At 57.1% G+C, this 20,373-nt stretch overlaps 1 protein-coding gene and 1 long non-coding RNA gene across 4 annotated transcripts in view; one reads left to right on the plus strand and one right to left on the minus strand.

Annotated features, from left to right (window-relative positions):
• Nucleotides 1-5,239, plus strand: part of LOC114235776 (uncharacterized) — a 48,644-nt gene extending 43,405 nt beyond the window's left edge. The window contains exons 2-3 of the long non-coding RNA XR_003621875.2: nucleotides 4,007-4,082; nucleotides 5,114-5,239. This is a non-coding gene — a long non-coding RNA (uncharacterized LOC114235776). The remainder of the gene's footprint in view (nucleotides 1-4,006; nucleotides 4,083-5,113) is intronic.
• ADORA2A (adenosine A2a receptor) lies at nucleotides 846-19,658 on the minus strand. 3 transcript variants are annotated; one of them, XM_057525978.1, is made up of 3 exons: nucleotides 19,603-19,658; nucleotides 10,021-10,590; nucleotides 846-2,528 (listed from the first exon to the last, which is right to left on the minus strand). In XM_057525978.1, the coding sequence occupies exons 2-3, from the start codon at nucleotides 10,341-10,343 to the stop codon at nucleotides 1,625-1,627; spliced, it is 1,227 nt and encodes a 408-aa protein (XP_057381961.1). In that variant the 5' UTR covers nucleotides 10,344-10,590; nucleotides 19,603-19,658; the 3' UTR covers nucleotides 846-1,624. The 3 variants fall into 3 exon arrangements, with proteins under 3 accessions (XP_057381961.1, XP_057381960.1, XP_057381962.1); XM_057525977.1 differs by lacking the exon at nucleotides 19,603-19,658 and adding an exon at nucleotides 19,296-19,383; XM_057525979.1 differs by lacking the exon at nucleotides 19,603-19,658 and adding an exon at nucleotides 19,071-19,135.
• Nucleotides 19,659-20,373: the final 715 nt, after the last annotated feature.

Consider the following 20,373-nt stretch of genomic DNA (forward strand, 5'->3'; position numbering starts at 1 on the left):
GCAAGTACTTAACCTCTCTGTTCAAGAGAGGTGGTTTAGTCTTTCTGTTGTTTAGTCATCTGTAAAATGGGGCTCCCAGGGCTGCGTGAGGATTACCTGTGAAGTTCTAACATTCCTGCCCGTCTTCGCCCTGAGTGTGCCTGCGAGACTTGAGACCAAGACTGGCCCTCCGGCTGGGGCAGGCTGCTCATTTCCCCTGGGCCTCAGACTTCTCCAGCACAGAAGGGTGGCACCCCCTCCTTAGGCAGGGGGCCCCAGAGACGGCATTAGAGCAGGAAACACCCGTTCCTTGTACGTTTCTTTGTGGGAGTAGGAGGAGGGATGACTCCAGGGGAAGGCAGTTTAGCCCCCCACCCCACCCCCTCATCATTTCTAGATCCCCTCTCAGCTGAGGGGTGGAGCAGGGCAGTGGGGAGTGAAGGAAACAACTCTGAGAAGGTAACACAGGAGACCTACAAAGGACATTAGGAAGGTAATGAGGGAGGGAGGAGCCTGGTCCCCACACTGAGGGAATGCCTAGGGCTGGATGGGTCTGTGGCTTCTGGAGGGAGAGCAGCTAGAGAAAGGGTCCCCTCCTTTCACACCCTCTTCTCACAGGAACGCAGGTTTGGGGCTGCACATGGGCATCTGGATTTTGGTGCATCCAGGCAGCCTCTTCCCTAGGAAGATGGGAGCCTGGTAGCCCCACCACGGCCCCAGGCAGGCAGGCTGTCTGCACATACGCGCACACTCTCTCACACCCGCAACACATACCCATATGTGTGTGCCAGGCCTGGCTGTGGAGTAGGGAAAGGAACTCAGACACCATTCTCGTTGGACAAGCTTAAAACACAACGTGGCTCATTTTTATTGTATCTCAGGAAAAAAAAAACATTCCCTTCAGAAGGAAAGGCAGTTAGATAGGGCCTCTACCTGGGCAGCTCTGAGCTCCCCAGGCTCAACCATGTTGGCCAGCCCCGACATCCTCCCCTGCGCCCACGCTCTGGCACGGCTCCATTACAACTCGCCGTCCTCGAAGGAGACGTGCATGGCAGCTCATGGCAGCGGGAGAGGGCTGCCTGGGTCTCCCTGGGCCAACTCCTGGTGCCAGGTTAGCAGCAGGGCTGAAACAGAGCCAGCAACCAGGGAGGGAAGATAAAAAGGGTTTCCTCACGCTTACATTTTCTCCTGGAAAACATAGTCAAACGCCACCTCTGAGCACAATAGCTCCTGAATCCTTGGAAAGTCTGGGGAGGGTGGTGTGTGTGTGGCAGGGGGCCTTTTGGAACCACTCCCCAGCCTCAGGCCAGCCACCCTGCTCCGCCACAGCTGCTCTGCAGAGACAAGGTGGCATTTCTAGGTGCTTCTGGAGTTGGGGACCAGCCCTGGCCAGCCAAGATGCTCTCGTGCTGGGGCTCTGGCCTGATGCAGGGCCTCCCAGCATGAAACGTCTGCTTCCTCAGACTCCAAACCCTTCCTTCTGGGCCTCATGCTGCTCCAGCTGGGGCTCCCTCCTCAGTCCAAAGTGGGAACCGGCCATGAGAAGGGTCTCCGGCACATGCACTCTTCTCTCAACGTGACTGGTTCCACCAACCAGGAAGAGAAAGATTTCCTTCCCTTAGGAAGGGGCAGACTCAGTGTATCATCAGGACACTCCTGCTCCATCCTGGGCTTGGGGACCCTCGAGGCCCAGGGACTCTGGGCGCTCTCTCTTGAGCTCCTGTCTGAGGAGCTCCACGTCTGGGAGGCCCGTGTCCCTGTGGGACTCACGGGCACTCCCTCCACTCACCAGCCCCAGGGTGTAGCCATTGGGTCGCCGCTCAGGCTGGGGGGCACTGCCGTTGGCCCACACCCCGGGAGGGTGGCCATTGAGGCGGAGGCTGATCTGCTCCGTATCGCTGCTGTGAGCTGCCAGGGCCCGGGCACTGGTGCCACCTGCTTTGAAGGGCTCCCGCTGCCTCAGGATGTGGCTGCGAATGATCTTGCGGAAGGTCTGGCGGAACTCGCGAATGCGGTAGGCATAGATGAAGGGATTCACCACGGAATTGGTGTGGGAGAGGATGATGGTCAGGTACATGAGCCAGGGTGGGGCGTGGCTGCACTTGGGACAGAAGAAGGTGAAGCAGTTGATGATATGCAGGGGCAGCCAGCAGAGGGCGAAGAGTCCCACAATGATGGCCAGCGACTTGGCAGCGTGGACCTCCTTCTGCAGCGTGGACCGAGCTCGCTCCCCCGGCAGAGGCTGGCTCTCCATCTGCTTCAACTGTCGCCGGGCCGCCAGGAAGATCCGCAAGTAGATGCCCAGCATGAGCAGCAGGGGCACCAGAACACAAGCAAAGAAGTTGTAGTACACCATGTAGTTCATGGGGACCACGTCCTCAAAGAGACAGGCCACCTGGCCCACCCTGCAGCCCTGCGAGTGGTTTCTGCCCTCCTGCTGACTGCAGTTGTTCCAGCCTAGCATGGGAGTCAGGCCGATGGCAAACGATAGCACCCAGCAGACTGCAATGATGCCCTTGGCCCTCGTGCCTGTCACCAAGCCATTGTACCTGGGGAGAGGAGACCAGCGTCAGAGGCCTGGGAAACCAGGGCTAGGAAGGTCCAAGAGTCAGAAACCCAGAGCAGCAACCTGTACCCTCATCCACTGGCTGTGAGGTCTTGGACCAGTCACTTCCTGCCTCCTAGCCTCAGTATCCTCTTCTGTTCAGGGGAGGGCCAAGCCTGGCCTTTTCTCACAGGAGGTAACAGGAGAGCAGGCACCCTGGAAAGGGAGACCACTGCACGGACGTCCAGATGATTTTTGAATAGTATTACGAGTAGTCCTGGGACTTAATTAGTTTGGTTTGAAGGAATTAATAAGTGATTTTGGGGGCGAGGAGAGGAGAAGTTATAACCTCCATGTTGATCTCAGTCGATGCTACAGTGGGTGTCCCTTTATTTAGAGTGGGAACGGGTCAGGAGGGTACTCGCTGGCTGGGGACCGAACCAGCCAGATCAAACCTGTAGGTGGTTCACATCTCTTGTGCTTATGCTCTTCCTTCCCCACTTGACTTAGGGTCTCCAGAAGCCCCCAAGGAGAGGTGGCACAGGTGGGAAAAGGAGGGGTGGAGGTCCCGGGCCAAATGAGATACCGCCTCTCCCTTCCAAATTCAGCCACAGCCCTCTGGAGAGAGATGAGATCAGTATGTCTTAACATTTATATAAGCCTTAACATTCAAGAGGAGAGCGTTGCATGAGATTCTAAGGTCCAGAGAGGAGAAGTAGTCTGCCCCAAATCACTCAGTACTCTAGAGCACCAGACTCAGTTCCAGACTCGGGGAGTGGCCTGATCTGCTGGCTCAGAAGCTGACCTCAGGCCAACAAAAAAGGGTGGTATAGATTTTATTAAAAGAAAGGACAATCAAAAAATCATCTCCCTGACTGAGGAAGGTGACCTCAGTAATCTCTGAGGGATGACTTTGTGTTTAACAGTTTTGATTCCGGCAACACCAGACTGCCCTCCTTTGTACCTAGTAAACCCTAACATCCTTTCTAAGTTCAGGTTAGATAGATTCTCAGAGAAGTTTCCTACCCAAGCTCAACTAATCCCTACCCAATCTGGGCTCCCAAGGCTGGGGGCCCCTTGGGTCCCTACATCCATCTCTGCATTACCATCACTGAGACAGGACATAGTAGGTGTCAAGGAAAAACATGCATAATTCCGGAGTTGGAAGTAGCCATAGAAACTAGTCCATGGGGTAGCAAACACAGGGGCCTAGAGGTCACAAACATGTGAGACAGGCAGGCTGGTGGGTATTTACCCTGTGTGCAGGAGGCAGCTGATACCACTCAGCCACCCCCCTCCTCCCCCCCTGCCCCACACCGTGCAAACTTGCCCAGTGCTGCCAGATCTCAGGAAGGTCTGGGAGCTGATTTTTCTGGGTAAAATCTCCCATGGTTTAAATTTTGTCAACTAATTCAAATTAAGGGGAAAAAAAACCACGGTGGCCTCTGACCTCTTGTCTATTCCAACCCTCTCATTTTATAGGTAGAGAAACTGAGGCCCAAGGAGAGGAATGGACTTGCCTGGACATTCCAGGAATCCAGAGGCAACTCGGGCCAAGGTAACTTCCTCATTTCTGAACCCAAACAGTAACCTAGCAGGACAGTTCTCCTGAGCTCTGCAGCCCCATTCACTGGGGGCTTGGGTGCCTGCAGCAGGAAGAGGATCATGGACTTGCCCATTTCTGCCAAGCCACAGAGAGCCTACACTGCCCTATTTCCTGTTCTGGAGCTTCAAACGTGAGGTCACAGGTTTTTTTCCCCCATTTATTACTTATATAGCACTTGCTCTGTGCCAGGCACTGTTTTTAGTACTCTACAAATAGTAATTTATATAATCTGATTGAATAGGAGGCTATTTTATTTGAATTTTAAAAATATTTATTTATTTATTTATTTGGCTGTACTGGGTCTTAGTTGCGGCATGTGGCATCTTCATTGTGGCATGTGGGATCTAGTTTCCTGACCAGGGATTGAACCTGGGCCCCCTGCATTGTGAGCTCGGAGTCTTAACCACTGGACACCAGGGAAGTCCCAGGAGGCTATTTTAATGTTGATATTTTTCTGAAGAAAAGCATATTCCCTCTCTAGGTTCTAGCAATGGTGCATTCTTGTTTAGCCATGTTGTCACTCTGCCTCTCTGAACCTCAGTTTCCCTATCTGTAAAATGGGACTAAGAATCTGGGGCTTGTGAGCACTGTCCCATGAGGGCAGGTTGTAGAATTGTTGGGTGAAAATTATAGGGAGATGGATTGTGGCTCAGGGTAAATTAGCTATTCACAGGAGAAATGGACTGCCTCAGGCAGTGGTGAAGCTCCTGTCATTTGAGGCAGTCAAGCAGAAGCAAGCAGTAATAGGGATGGTGTAGAAGATCCTGGAGGCCACCTCCTTTGGGGATTTTCAAATTGTTCTCCAGCAGCAACCCTTCTCACCTGCATTCCCAGGCAATCACAGAATTGGAGCTGCTGAGGAAGAGAGGAGGCTTAATAATATTCACTGAACGAATGAACTGTGGGGGAAGCCAGGGCCCAGCCTGAAGGCTTCTGGGGACACGGTTTGAAAATCCCTGTTTTGTCCACTTGTCTACATTTAGATGAGGAAACCCAGGAGAGGAAGTCTGCCACTGCATTCTGAAAAGAAAGCCCCTCCTGGGGACAGAAACAGAAACACAAACACATGGATAGCACTTGTCTGTGTGTGCAAAGGATGTCTGGAAGGATTCCCAACACTGCCTTCCAGGAAGGGAGCTGAGGTGGGGCAAGGGGGACAATTCTTTACTGTGTATGCTTTTGCTCTTTTTTGATGTTGTAATACATGCAGGTATTATTTATTCTAAAAAGATACCAAATAGATTAATTTTGTTATTCGAAAGAAAGCCTCTTAGGCTGAGAGCCCTGGACCCAGGCTCCCAGGGGACTGGATCAACATTAGGGCCCAGATGGAACCATGGCCAAGCCACAGCCTGGCCCAGCAGCATCTCCCATCCCCTGAGCTGTGTCTGTGACTAAGGCAGTCACATCTTGCCCTCCTGGGCCTCAGACATAGACTGCCTGCCTGGTGGAGGGGGTGCCAGGGCCATCCAGGGTCACGCTCTGCTGTTCTGGGGAGCCCAGAAGTGTCATAGGAAGCCGGTGCCAGAACCACAGCCCCCGCGTTTAGAGGTGCTTCTGCATCCCTGTGTCCTCCAGCTCACAGGCTGCCCCTTCCTGGGGGCTCCCCATTACTCACATTGGGGGCTTACCCTATGATCCAATAGCACCCCCCACAATTCAGGTCAGGGCTTCCCGTGCATTTGCCCTTCAGTCAGGAGAAGGCAGAGCTTTCCTGAGTTGTCCAAAGGAGCCAGTGACCAAGAACTGAAGAGCCACTGACCTACAGCTAAAACCCAGATTCCCTCCCAGGCATGGGCAGGCCTGAGCCAGCCTCACAGCCTCCCTGTAGGCCTGTTCTCCTCTCTGTCACCTCTCCCTGGCCCAGAGCCCACATGCTTATTCCTTCCCTGTGGCCTTTGTGCAGGCTTGGCCCCCTTCTGTTCCCCCTTCCCCCACACACGCCAATGCCCATTCCAACGCATCCCCAGCAACCCATGGCATCATCTCCTGCAGGGAGTCCTCTCTCCCAATCCTGCCCCTTAGAAGCCAGGGTACTCAGGTTTTGTTCCCTGGGGCAATTCACCACACAGGACTCTGCTGCCCCATAAGAAGGCCTGTTTCCCAAAGGGGGAGAGCAGTCAGAAAGGGCTAAAGTGAGAGATGGGAGACAAGGGGTGTGGAATTCCCCTGGGAAAAGAAAGCCTTTGTCTGTCACCCTGGGAATTCTGTCCTCTGGGGACACGGAGAGCTCCCATCCCTGCCTCTGTCCAGGCCCTGCCCTAGCCCAGTAGGGTCTGTGCACTTGGGAAGGAGCGCATGAGATTTTTCTGAAACTGAATTCTTTTTAAAAAAAAGAAAAAGAAATTAATGGTGAATGGTGCAGGCCTGGAGCTAGGCATCCAGAGCATCGGTCAGAGGCTGGACTTCAGGGTAGCCAAATGGACTTACTGAGTGGATCAGGAAACAGCACACAGGAGAGACTGGATTCCAGCTGGAAGGGGACAGAGGAAGGGGGGCAGGAATGGGCACCCTGAGCCAGGCAGCAGTCCCAGAGCTGCCCCAGGTTACCCATCTGCCTCCATCTAGTCCCCACTGATGCCCAGCTTGCTCTCAGGAGCCCCACACAGACAACTTTACGTACCTCGTTTTCCCAGCCCTCGCCAGCCCAGTACCCTTGAGGAAGAGTAAAGTGGAGGGACCCAAGGGGATCTGGAGCAGCGTGAAGGGCCCTGGAGTCCCCGCGTCAGGAGACACTTTTCCTTCTCTGGCTCTGGCCTCCCCACGAGTAACAGGAGGGTCATAACATCCGCCTGGCCACAATGCCGGCCGAGAAGATCAAAGGAGACGCTGAGCCAATATCCTCTGGCAACCGTGGCGCTCTCTGCCCCAAGGGGGGTTGAGCATCCTCACCACCGTCATCCCATTGGCTCCCTGACCCAAGACAGCCAGGCTGACCCTTCCAAGCCCTATCAAGTGGAGCTCAAATGGCCAAGGTCTGGGTGGAACTAGGTCCCGCTCTGGAAGACTGTGGGAGTCAGGCAGGCAGATGGGGTTGGGAGGGGGGGCCAGGTCCATGGCTCTGAACCTCCAGCAGCTTCAGAAAGACCTGAATCTCCATCCACCCCACTCTGCCATCCTTCCTCAGGGACCCATCACTCCAGTCCACTCACTGGGCCCTCAGAACACCTTTGTGAGCTCAGAGGGATAGAGACCTGGCCCCTTTTACAGATGAAAAATGGGCCCAGAGAGAGGCAGCTGACTTTCCACAGTCACACAGCATGTCCCATCCTCTTGCATCAGGGAGGATGGGACTTTTGACTCTTGAAAAACATGAAAGAATGCTCAACATCATTAATTATTAGAGAAATGCAAATCAAAACTACAATGAGATATCATCTCACACCGGTCAGAATGGCCATCATCAAAAAATCTAGAAACAATAAATGCTGGAGAGGGTGTGGAGAAAAGGGAACCCTCTTGCACTGTTGGTGGGAATGTAAATTGATACAGCCACTATGGAGAACAGTATGGAGGTTCCTTAAAAAACTAAAAATAGAACTACCATATGACCCAGCAATCCCACTACTGAGTATATACCCTGAGAAAACCATAATTCAAAAAGAGTCATTTACCAAAATGTTCATTGCAGCTCTCTTTACAATAGCCAAGACATGGAAGCAACCTAAGTGTCCATCATCGGATGAATGGATAAAGAAGATGTGGCACATATATACAATGGAATATTACTCAGCCATAAAAAGAAACGAAATTGAGTTATTTGTAGTGAGGTGGATGGAGTTAGAGTCTGTCATACAGAGTGAAGTAAGTCAGAAAGAGAAAAACAAATACAGTTTGCTAACACATATATATATGGAATCTAAGGAGAAAAAAAAAAAGGTCATGAAGAACCTAGTGGCAAGACGGGAATAAAGACACAGACCTACTAGAGAATGGACTTGAGGATATGGGGAGGGGGAAGGGTAAGATGTGACAAAGTGAGAGTGTGGCATGGACATATATACACTACCAAACGTAAAATAGATAGCTAGTGGGAAGCAACTGCATAGCACAGGGAGATCAGCTCTGTGCTTTGTGACCACCTAGAGGGGTGGGATAGGGAGGGTGGGAGGGAGGGAGATGCAAGAGGGAAGAGATATAGGAACATATGTATATGTATAACTGATTCACTTTGTTATAAAGCAGAAACTAACACACCATTGTAAAGCAATTATACTCCAATAAAGATGTTAAAAAAAAATAAATCAATCAATAAATCTATCTTGAAACAAAAGAAAAAAAAAAACAGAGACAAGAAAAAGAAGCCAATGCCCTTTTGATTGAGACCAGCAGCCCTGATCTCTCCCTTGAATCCACTGCTCCTTGAATCAGGGAAGAAAGTGAAAACGACACCTCTGCTCCCCACTGAACATTCTGCCAGGGCCAGCCCAGCCCAGCCCACACTGGCCTGGCCCCGAAGTGGACACCAATCAGCCAGCCTGGGAGCTCTTAGGCCTCTGTGTCCTGGACGAGCCTGGACTCTGGCTCTGCCCGTTTAGGCTAGTCCTCTATTACGACCAGCCAGGGTCCCCTTTTCTTTTGACAAGGGTCTTAGGCTGTCCTGAGACAAAGTACTCCAGGAGGGCCACACGGGGCCCAGGCTCCTTCCTTCATTTGAGCAGCATGATGAGGGTGTCTGCTTTTCCCTTAGAGCCCAGGTGGCCCAGGTTCTGGGAGACTGGGGCCACCCTATGACCAGCTCCCAAAAGACTGAAGTCACCGAGGGTGGCAGTCATGTTTCTTCCCAGGCCCAGTCCTGACTGTGCTACCAACTCATTGTGTAGCCCTGGGGGCTGACTCCCTTCTCTGAGCCTCATTTTTCCATCCATAAGATGAGAGGAAATGACCTCTGAGGGTGCCCCTGGGTTTGACACTCTATATTTCCATTTGCTCATTGAGCCTGTTCCCTGTCCTGGCTGGGGCACCCTCAGCCCAGCGTGGGGCTGGTGGGACTACTCTGGTTCAGAGAATTCGCCACTGGATGGGGGCACACCATCCTCTGAGACCTCCCTCAGGGCCTGCAGCTGTCTAGGCTGTGGAACCCAGCTCCAGGGTGGAGGGGCGAGGAGGTAGGGCAGAAGGCCCCCAGGTGGGGAGGGACACACTTCCTAGCCCTGTCCATGGGTCGGGGGTGGTAGGTGGAGGCTGCATTTAAGTGAACTCAGCCTCAGGGAATATCTTCGTTTACACAATACATGGCTGAAGTCATTTCACAAAAGTTTCACCATAAAAACCCCCATCCACCAGCCAGCCCCCGTCCCCCATGAACACTTGGTGACTGAGCAGCACAGAATTTGCATAAAGGTCCAAGTGACTCATGAAGGCATTTGACCAAGTCACTTCCCCTCTCTGGGTCATTTTCCTAATGTGCAAGCTGCAGGCTGGCTTGGAGGAGCTGGAGGAAGGCAGGCGGGTGGGTGGGCGGGCTTCTAGCTCTCAGGTTCTGTGGTTTCCCGTGGTGCCCACCCTGCCCCAGTGTCATGCTGTGTGAAGAACGGCCCAGATGCACCCACCCAGGCCTGGGCTGCACACATCTGCCAACAGCCAAAACACGGCAGCCTCACCCATGTAGCCCAGGGGAGCCTGGGAAGGACCAGCCTGCCCTGTGCCCACAGGGACAGCTGGTGTGGCACAAGTGCTGGCCATGTGCCAAGGCCTGGGCAGCCCCAGACTGAGCCCCATGGCCCTGTCCTCAGCTCAACACACTGACACCAGACCAAATCCTAACCCCAAGTTCACCCTGACCCCTGGTTCACCCTGATCCTGGCACAGACCAGACCCTGACACAGGGAGCCTTTTCACAGATGTGGCCCCCAGCATGAGGTGTACCAGGGAAGAGAACGTGGCTCACCGGAGTGGGATGCGGATGGCGATGTAGCGGTCAATGGCGATGGCCAGGAGGCTGAAGATGGAGCTCTGCGTGAGGACTAGAACGAAGCAGGCGAAAAAGAGGCAGCTGTGGCAGGCGGCACAGAACCCCGTGCTGATGGTTATGGCGAAAGGGATGGCAAGGACCCCCACGGCGATGTCGGCCGCCGCCAGGGATACCACAAAGTAGTTGGTGACGTTCTGCAGATTGCTGTTCAGCCACACAGCCCAGCACACCAGCACGTTGCCCAGGATGGCCAGCACGGCAATGGCCAGCTCCACCATGATGTACACCGAGGAGCCCATGTTGGGCACAGCTGCAGATGGGCAGGGTTAGCAAGGACGCAGGCTGGGCCAGCTCACGGTCCATAGCTGCAGCACAGCTGGCCTGCCCAGGCCCTGAGCCCCTTCACAGGAGCCAGGAGCGTCCCTGCCGTTGGGGGGGCCTCCCCAAGGGCTTTTCACAGCCAACTCAGAGTCTTCAGAAACCAGGCCCTCTCCAGGGGCTCTGGCGGCATCTTGGCTCAGCTTAGCTTCAGAGTTCCTGAGGCACCTGCCAAGGGAGAAGCCACGTGAGGAGGTGGACCACTGGCAGGGGCACAGCTGAAGATTCCCAGGGACAGCCCTCAGCCCCGGCTCCCCAACGCCCTCCCCACAGGCCAGGCATCAGCCTGAGGACGACCTACCGTGCCCTGCCTCTGCCACCTGACACGGGGCCAGGGATCAACCCCAGTCTGTTTTTCTTCCAGAGGAGCCGAGAACTTTCAGAGTTGAGTCACTTGTGGTCCCCAGGCTCAGCTTCTCAAGCCTTCTGTGGCAGCTCTGCCAGTTTCCTGGGTCCCTGAGCTCACCACTACCCCACGACCCTCCCTCCCAGAAAGGCCTCCTTAACCCCTGGATCTCCCAGGGCCACCCACCGTCTCTCTCAGCCAGCTTCAGTCTGCTCCATCCCCCTGAGAGCACTCCCTGGGGACTACCAGCACTCACCTATGCTGCCCACATAAGGAACAGGCCCAGAGACCCCAGAGCTCTGATCTGGGAGGATCTGGTGGCCCTCTGGTCCTGTCTCCCACTGCTGGCAGGTAAGCCCTCTTGCCCTCACTGGTGGTGCTGCACAGGGTGTTGGAGCAGGCACAAAGGGAGCCCGCCCCTCAGCAGCCCCCGCCAGCTGACTGCACATCTGGGAGGGGCGGCCGCCTCGCTTCCCCCCTCACTCCCTCCTCCCGCACCTGCTCCCCAGCCTGCTTCTCTGCCTGGCTGGTGCGCTCAGCCAGGCTTGCCTGGGGACTGCGGGCAACAATGTTTTTCCTTTCTGGGCCTCAGTTTCCCCACTGATACAGTGGGGAGGTTGGACCCCAATAGCCTCTGGGGGCCATTTCAGCTCTCACCCATGATTCTATGAGAAGGGAGTGAACACATTTGAAAGGGCTCCCCCAGTCAAAATGTCATAGAAATGTAAAGAATTAGTGACACCCAGTAGAAGCAGAAGTCTTAGTCTCTCCAGCCCAAACCCCCAGGGATCCCCCTTGAGCTTGTGAAACAGTCTCCATCGCCCCTGCCAGTCCAGGGGCCTCTCCCCATCACCTCTACCTCCCCCTTGTCACACTCACTTGTGCTGCCCAGCAGTGTCCTCCATGCCAAATCCACCCCCTCCTCCAGTCCTGGGCTCTCATGGGGTCCAGGTGCACATGGATAGTGGCTGCCGCCTGCCCGGGAACAAGAAGCCTGAAGCTGCCTTTCAGGCTTACGTGTGGGCTCAGGGCTGCATCCCCCCTCTCTCTTCCAGGATACAAGGGATCAAGAGGACTGGCAACCTTGGGAGAAGTTTGCTTATTGTCCCTGCCTGTATTCCAAGGGCCAGGCTCCCCCTACCCTGTCCAGGAGGTGATGTAGAGCTGCAATAGATGACCCCAAGTTTCCTTCTAACTCCGATCTGCCTCAGGTGGCAGGAGCTGGGTGGGCACGGAGAGGTACACCAGAGAGGCGTCCCCCATGCCCACTGGGAGGCTTGGAGGGGAGTGCCCAGCCCCAGGAAGCCGGAGAGAGAAGAGGAGGCCAAGCTCCTGAGAACCCAAGGGGTTCCTACAGCCCACGGCTTCTCCCAGGCCTGGCAGGAGCCTGCCTCCAAGGGGCCACGGACAAGTCCCACCGAGCCCCTGCTGTGCACAGGGCACTTGCCAGCCGGCTGCTTACAGAGCATGTCACTGGTGGAGGCGGGGCAGACCAAGTCTCCTGGTGCCATCTCTGGCCACACAGTGTCCCTTGGTGCTCCCGGCCTGCAGCCCAGAGCAGCATTCACCAGGGGCACCCTGACTGCAGAGGCTGTGTGTCCAGGGTCTCGTCCTCGTTCTGCAGGAGTGAAGAGACAGCCCCAGAGCTGCCTCCCATCTGGGGGCCTCCCAGGTTCAGCACCACCAGCAGCGGGCCACTGTCCAGTCAGGCCCAGTGAGCCCCGGGGACCCTCCCTCCTACCACCAGTGAGCCACCCACCCACCTTCCTGGCCTTCTGACAACCCCCTGCCATCCTTCTTACCCTGGCCTCAGCCTCTCCTGGGGAATCTGCACTGACAGAGACTCAGCCTCTGCCAGTCCAACCAGCCCAGGCTAGAAACCTGACTTGGCCCTAGGCCATCATGCAGATTCAGAGGGTCCTCCCCAGGGTCAGATAAGGTGGGGCCACCAATGATCCACCTGACCCAGATAAGTGCCACGTTTTTGTGGAGCTGAACGTGGACTGTCTGGCCCCACTGCCCGGAGCCCTGCTGATGGGGTCACATCATTAGCATCTGCCCTGGATCTGGATGTTGGGCTGACTCCATGTGAGCTGGGATGCCCAGCATGGAAGGGCCTTTGGGGACCCTAACCCAAGCCCTCTGTTTGGTGAGGTTCTCCTGGCAGACTCGGGGCCCCTAAATCCTCGGGGTTTCCCCATCACCTTCTGTACTGTGGGCTCTCAGGCCTCACAGCACCTGGTACCAGCACCCTTCCTGACTAAGCTGAAGGCACCTTCCTACTGTCCAGCAGGCCTGGGGTGCCTTCCCAGTCTCACTGGATACAACAGACCCTCCAGCCCAGGTCAGCCCTGCAAGGAGCCAGACACACCCCTGCCAGCTGGGTCTGGAAGGCTGCCTCCCTGCACACTGGGCTCCCCATCTGCCTTCTACAGCTTTCCTGCAGGCCCTCCAGCAGCTGCCAGCACATCCCGGGTTGAAGCTTGCCTGGCCACACAGGCAACCTGGTTATCTGCCAGACTAGAATCTCCCAGCCCCAAGCAGAGCACATCAGTGGAGCCCAAGGCACCGCGGGGTGGGCAGGGCAGGGAGGTAGCTGGGAGGAGGTTGGAGCTTCCCAGCTGTCAGACCGCAAGTCAGCCCAGGGTTGGGGGTGCCCTAACTTAGGGCCTTTGCCAGAGTTTTGTAGTAAAATGCTTCCATGGTGGCCTGTTTCAAGCTACGAATGAGTCACTGACAGGAACTGGGAATCAACGTACATAGTCAGCTGGGGAAAACCAGGCTCCAGCCACCACTGAGCCACCAAGCCCTGTGCTCTCCCAGGGCCCACCTGCCTGGACTCCACTCCAGATGCTCTACAATAGTTTGTGCGGCCTGCTTGACAGCTCAGGAAATGAGGGTGCAGAGGCCTGTGGGTCATCTGTGTTCTCACTGGCCGGCCCCATGAACTTCACTCTACAGATGAGGAAGCTAAGGCCCAAAGAGGCTAATGCCCTCCCAGCCTGACCATGAGCATAAAAGGGTGGAACAGAGCTGGGGGAATGCCCATGAAAAACAGCAGCAGGAAGATTTCCTAGGGCCTCCTGGCCCCTCTCTGCTTTCCTCCCTTCAGAGGCCTCCTAGAGCGAGAGTGACAGGAAGGTTGGAGGCCTGGGGGGCAGGGGGGCTGGGGGCGGGGCCACGATCTGGCAATTTCCTATCCCTCTCTGTTGGCTCTAATTAATCCTTGAGTCATCTGTTGCTAGCCAAGAGGGGAAATGAAATATTAATAATGTAATATTTCCTTGTGATTGTCCCTTTTTGGGGACAGGGCAGAGGGCAGAAGCCATCCCATACAGATAAGAGTTACATGCTGGGGAAGGTGCAAGATAAGCCTCGAAAGGACAACCTCACAGGATTCCCCAGCAGTTAGACTCAAAACTGCCGCTTCTTCCCGCCTTCCTCCTTACCCTCACCAGCCTGGCCACTTTAATTAAAACTCCATTTAATCAAAACCCGCACATTTCCTGGCCCCTTGTACATCAGACTAGCAAGGCTTTCTGTACGCATGCCCACGTGGTGGCTGTACCCCCCCGAGCCTGCTGGATAGAAGTGCCCGCCAACTTCCCGGCAGGACCCTGCACACCTTCTCCTGAGTGCAGCTAAGGGCAATGTACCAAGGCCAGCCTAGCACCTTGGGCCTGTTGCAGCCACAATGGGCCTGTTCCTGGGCTCCAGAATCCCAGCCTGAGAATCCTCCACTACTTTCTCACAGCAGATGTTTCCAAGTACCTACTCTGTGCCAGGCAGCATCCCAGCTGCTAGAGCACAGGGAGCTTTGTGCCACCTGCTGCTGAGCCTGACCCCAACAGGCCCTGAGTCCACAGTGGGGGGCCTTAAGGCAGAGTTGTCCCAGGAGACTGTCCTGAGAGCTGGCTACTACCCAGGTGTGTGGGTCACTCCCCACTTCCAAGACCTCAGCTCCCACTAAGATGAGCCTGCAAACCACAATTTCAAAGCACAGGAGGAAAATTAAGGGCAAGAAAGATAAGCAACAGCAGCCAAAATATGGAGATTAATTCATTCCAGAAGAGATGAAGGTAATACAGTAATCTAATAATGATTTTCAAAGACATTTAGGATCTTCAAAGAGATAAAGGAGTAGTATCCATAAACAAGAATGAGAATTATTGGCAGAACCAAAACAAGAACAGGCAAATATGAACAAGAAATAATATAAAAATCCTGGAAATGAAAAAGAGGGATTGAGGTGAACACAATTGATGTGTCGTCATGTGCATACAGTTTGAGGAGACAGTTGGGGATCTGAAGACCACACTGTGGAATTCTCACCCAAACCTCAGAGCACGTAGTTGAGAGAAATGGAAGGTAGATTGAGCAGCAGCACCTCAATGGGAAGGGAACTCAGTGGGAGAGTGGAGAGGTCAACAAGCAAAGGAGAAATAGCTGGACAGGCAGCTCAGCTCTGCTCCAACCACAAGCCCTCCAGTGGCCTTTGGAGTGGCCCAGGCCTGGGCACGAGCCTCCCAAACCCCAGGACCCTGGGACTGGCCAGGCCCGTCTCCGAACCCATCAATGAGATCAGGGCCGTCTCCAGTGTTGCCTGGAGGTGAACATCCACTGTGTCATGGCACCACTTCCCTCCCTCTCTCCCTCCCTGCAGGGTTGCTAGCAGCTCCAACTTCAGGAACCTTGTGAGGGCTGGGCCCCAGGTACCCTGGCAGGCACCAGTGGTGTCCCTTCCCCCACGGCCCCTGGGGTATGCAGCTGCTGCTTTCAGAGCCTGGGGGCAGGATGTGGGCAGGACTGGGGCTGACAGCCTGCTCCCTGCACTGAGCCCAGCCCCCAGAGCAGCCTCCGCATCAGCAGCGCCTGGAGCCGCAGGGCCTCTTTCCCTGCTGGGGGCCCAGAATCCCCCCTTCCACCCCCTCGTGTCCAGGCCAGATGCCAGAGAGGCCACAGGCCCTGCCTCTTCCCAGCCTGACATGGCCACTCACCCCCACGGGCCGCCTCACCTGACTCCCCCCTCCAAGGGGCCACTCCACACACAAAGTTCTGCGTGCCCACCCTGTGTTGCAAGGAACCCAGATGGGGTCCCACTCCTGCTCCATCCCATACTCCCTGAGACCCTGAACAAGAGGCTTCCCCTCTGCACTGTGGCCCCTCTGGTACAGCAGGCCACAGTGAGACAGCCTCCCCACCCACATGGCTCAGCACCCACACCTCTCTCAAGTGAATCTTCTACTGGCGGGACGACAGGCACTACCATGCCTGAAGAGGTCAAGATGGGGGTGGGCTTTCTAAATGGCCCTGAGAACATAGACCCTAGTGGGCCCGGGGTGGGACCCTGACAGAAGGCTGGCCTGCTGAAGGGGCAGTGCCAGGTGCATAGCCTCAGGAGCTCCCAGAGGGTGGGTATGCTGAGGATGGGAGGCAGGCAGACCCACTTCTGGGGTCCCTGGGACGAAGATGTGATGATGCAGCCCTGGAGGCTGAAAGGAGAGAGCAAGAGGGTCAGCCAGACCAACTCCAGCACAGCCCTGCCACTGCTTCCTGGTCACTCAGTGGCCCCTGGTACCCGGCTCACGGTTTGCAGAGGCCACTGAGGGGCCAGAGGTGAATGCTCTGTGAAAGATGGGCAGACACATACCAGCCCTGGGGGCCTCTGGGCAGAAACCACTACCCTGACAGCAGGGAGGCACCAGAGTGGCACTGACTGCCTCTCCACGGCGCACCAAGGCAGCCTTTCTTCTAGGTGACAGCTGGGCTGACGCGAGCATCAACAGAGGTGGGGACCACAGAAGGACCCTGCCCAGCAACTTCTGAAACAGGCTTGTCCTATGGAAGGGGTTGTGGGCCAGAGGAGTCTGGAAGGGCTCTCAGAGGAGGGGGCATTCATGCTGGATTTGAAGGGTCGGGGAAGAGAGGAAAGGAGATTCCAGGCAAAGGCAACAGTCTGTGCAAGGACCAGAGGCATGCCAGAGAAGGCCTGCGGGGGTCCTGGAAAGCTGAAGCATCTTGCCTTCCCTCCCCCATCTCCCCCCACAACCCTGCTCCCCCAGCTAGAGTGAGGGCAGCTGAGCTTCCCCTCCATCCAGCCCCTCCAGTCCCCATCAGGAGTCAGGATCCCATGGCTTCCACACTCCAGGGGCCCCTTCCATGATTCTGGGGGCAAGGGCTGGGGGACTTCTGCCACTAAACTGCTCCTTCCCACCACCCAGAGCTCCCAGCCCTGTCCAGGAGGTGAGCAGTCTCTTGGGAGGGCTCCCTGCATCCCAGCTCTGAACTCCTGCCATTCCTCACTTCCCTTCCCCCATCTGGGCCCAGCACAGACTTCCAGGGGCCCACCCTTAGCACCGCACTCCCACTGCTCCCTTCAACCTCCAGACCATGGGGCAAACCCTCCCTTCTGTGGCCGCCAACATTTCCCAGGCCCAGATCCTTCCCTAGGGGCCGGAGCTCATCCTTTTGTCAACTTAGCACCTGACACCAGTGATCTCCTCAGGGTCCCCTGACACACACACCAAAACTTCTTCTCAGCCCATCCTTCAAGCCCTTGCCTTCCCTCTGGCTGCGCTCGCCTTGGCTCTCATGTATACACATCTTTCAGCAGACAAGACTGACCCGCACAAGACACTTGGGGTGGCAGTTCCAGCTCACTCAGAGTCAGGTGGCTCAGGAATCAGGCAGGTTAAAATGGGAGCAAGAGTTGCTGAGGGATTTCAGGTCACTGCTTAGGGCCACCAGGAGCTGTGGTCCTACACAGCAGACACTGCCCAGAGCCACCTAGAGGCCCTACATTTTGCAGGGTGTGATGCCAGGTGCTTGCTCCCAATCCAACTCCAGTCCACATGTCCCTCAGCCAACAGCGATCTCTTGTGGTGTCTCCCCCCAACCCCATAAGGCTAACAGCCTCCCTTCCAGGTCCCCCAGCTCAAGCACAGACCCCGATCTGTCCCCCACAACCAATGCCTGTCTCTCATTTACTCTCCACCACAACCCTGAACGTTAAGCATTGCTTGCACCATCATGCTTGTTTTACAGATGAGAAGGCAGGTTTGCTGGGGCAATGACTGGCCCAGGGCTGCTCAGCAAGTGAATCAAGACTAGAACCCAGGTTTGGGCATGGAAGTCTCTGGTCCGTTGGGTTGCCCCTGAAGCCAGCCATTGCCCTCTTAGGCTGTGGACTCCTGGGGGCAGGACCAGTGTGTGGTCAGAGACCTGCACTTCCCAGGCCAGTGTGAGGAAGGCAACACACAAGTCCACCAAAACCCACCTGGCCCAAAGCTTGTCTCCTGCCAGCCATGTCTGGGCTGCCCTCAGCCTCCCTGAGGCGATGAACAGAGAAGCCAGCTTAGCCCAGAATCTGGTCTGCACTGAGGGGATAGGGAGGGAGGGGCAGTGGCTCAAGAGACACCAGGACCTGGGAGAGCCAGGGAAACCCCAAAGGGCAAAGGTAGAGCAAGGAGGTGTGGACAAGCCTCAGCGAGGAGCTCCCGCCATGGACCAGAACCTGGGAGGGGGCCTGGCCCTTAGGGCAGAGCCTTTCCAGCCCACCCAAGGCATCTAGGACCAGCCCCAGCAGGACTAAGGAAGCAGCCCCTGATGCCACACAGCCTCCCTGGCCCACTGTGCTCCCAAGAACTCTCCATCATGGCCCCCAGGGCCAGGACACCCAGGGGCAGCCCTAGCGACACAGAGGTGACATGGAGTGTCTTCTGAGGGTGCAGAGGCCAAGAAGAGGGCAGCCTGAGCTCCAGGTGGGAAAGGAGCACAGGCCCTGTGGGTGGAAGCGGGCCTAGGTGCCGCCTGAGATGGGGAGGGAGAACCGGCACAAGGGGCCGCCCTAGTCTTCCCCCAGGGGTCAGCTCCAGACCAGAGAAAAGGGGGTGGGGACCCGCCCTCCCGCCCTCCCGCCTCTCTCTTCTCTTTTCTCCCCTGCGGAGCCCTCGGCCTCCGCCTTCCTCCCATTGTACAGTCGGGGAAATTGAAGTCTAAAGCACGGTGGCCGCGCCCGCAACGCAGACATCTCTGCTCCGCTGGCCCCGGCCCCTCCTTGATCCCCTGGGCATCCTGCGCCAAGTCCCTCGAGGGCCGCCACCATTCCCGCAATTCCTACGTCGGCTCAGGGCAGCCCGGCGGACGGCCAGGACAGTCCGAGGCGCGCCCCCAACCCCGGCCTCTCCTGGGCCCCCTAAGTCCGGTTCCCGCCACCACTGCCCACCGGACGCGCCCGCGCTCGGCCGGCGTTCGACTCCCCCTTTCTCGCCGCGCCCCAGGCGCTCGGACGCCGTCTGCTCACCCAGCCTCCCGGGAACACCTGGACGTTCGGCAGCTCCACCTGTGGAAGTTCTCGTCTGCGGGGTCCGGCCCGCCCTGCTCAGGCCGGCCTCTGCGCCTCGAGCCCAGCCAGGCCAGGGCGCGCCCCGAGGACTCACTGAGTACCCGGGCGGCCCGGACGCACCGGCGAGGTTCCCGCCCCTGACGCTGGGGCCGCGCTCTCTCGCCCCTTCCCCTCCCCGCTTACCCTGCGCACTTTCCGGTCCATTTCAGGGCGGCCCAGACGGTCTGCGCACCGTCCCCCGACCGGGCTTAGGGCGACAGCCGCACCCGAGCCACCCCTGCACCCGCTGTTCCCGCCGCCGCTGCGGGCAGGGCTCGGACCCCGGCCCACGAACTCGCTCTCAGGTCGGCGGGAAGAGACGGAGCGGCGGGGCACCTGAAGGAGGGGACCCGCGCCTCCCGCCCTCCAAGTCCAGCAGCCTCCGACGGCCCCACGCTGCCCGGCCGCCCGCCCGGGACCCTGGGGACCCCGGACGCGGGACCCCGCTGACCTGCTGCTAGCGCGCCGGCTCCCGCCGTCTCGGCGGCCGCTGGGTCTCCAGCTCCGGCCGCGCCGCCCGCGGGCGCCCCCTGCAGGGCGGCTTCCAGACCCGCGCGGTTCTCGCTCCGCCCCGCCGCGTGGGGAAACCGAGGCCAGGTGGCTCCGCCAGGGCGGCCAGCCCACAAGTCCGGCTGATGCCCGCCTCCTGCTCCGGCGCGCCCTCCCAGCTCTCGCGTCCGTTCAGGCCACTTCCCTTCGGACCACACCCCCTCCCCTTCGATGATTCTCTCACCCCTGGGGCCCAGAGCCACACTCCCTCCCCTCCTCCAAGAAGCCCCAGGCTGCCCCTGCCGCTTGGGTCCTCCTGGAACCCTGCTGTCCCTCATCATCGGAGCTGAGTGGGTCGGTACCCCTGTGTCATCCCGGGAAGCGTCCTGTGCCTGCTTCTCCTCAAATCTTTCCATGGCTCCCCAGTTCCTGAAGGAGAAAATTCTGCCTCATACCAGGGACCTCAGGGACACGCCTGCCAGCCCGGTCCACAGCCCCGCGCTGGTGGGGGTGGAGGGCTGGTACCTCAGCTCAAAGATGCCTCTAAGAAGTCAGCCCCAATTCCAGTGATCCCTCCAAGAACTCCTCAGCTCTGGTGCCTGGTCAGGTCCTTCTCCCTCCCCAACTGCTCTGAGCAAAGAGAGGGGGAGTCACCTTCTGCATCCCTGACTAACCTGGAATCTCAGACCCTTGCGCTGGGATTTCATCTTCCTCCCACCCCACAGATCCATGT

The sequence above is a fragment of the Balaenoptera acutorostrata genome, chromosome 13 (assembly GCF_949987535.1).
Source record: "Balaenoptera acutorostrata chromosome 13, mBalAcu1.1, whole genome shotgun sequence".
In the NCBI taxonomy this organism is placed as follows: domain Eukaryota; kingdom Metazoa; phylum Chordata; class Mammalia; order Artiodactyla; family Balaenopteridae; genus Balaenoptera; species Balaenoptera acutorostrata.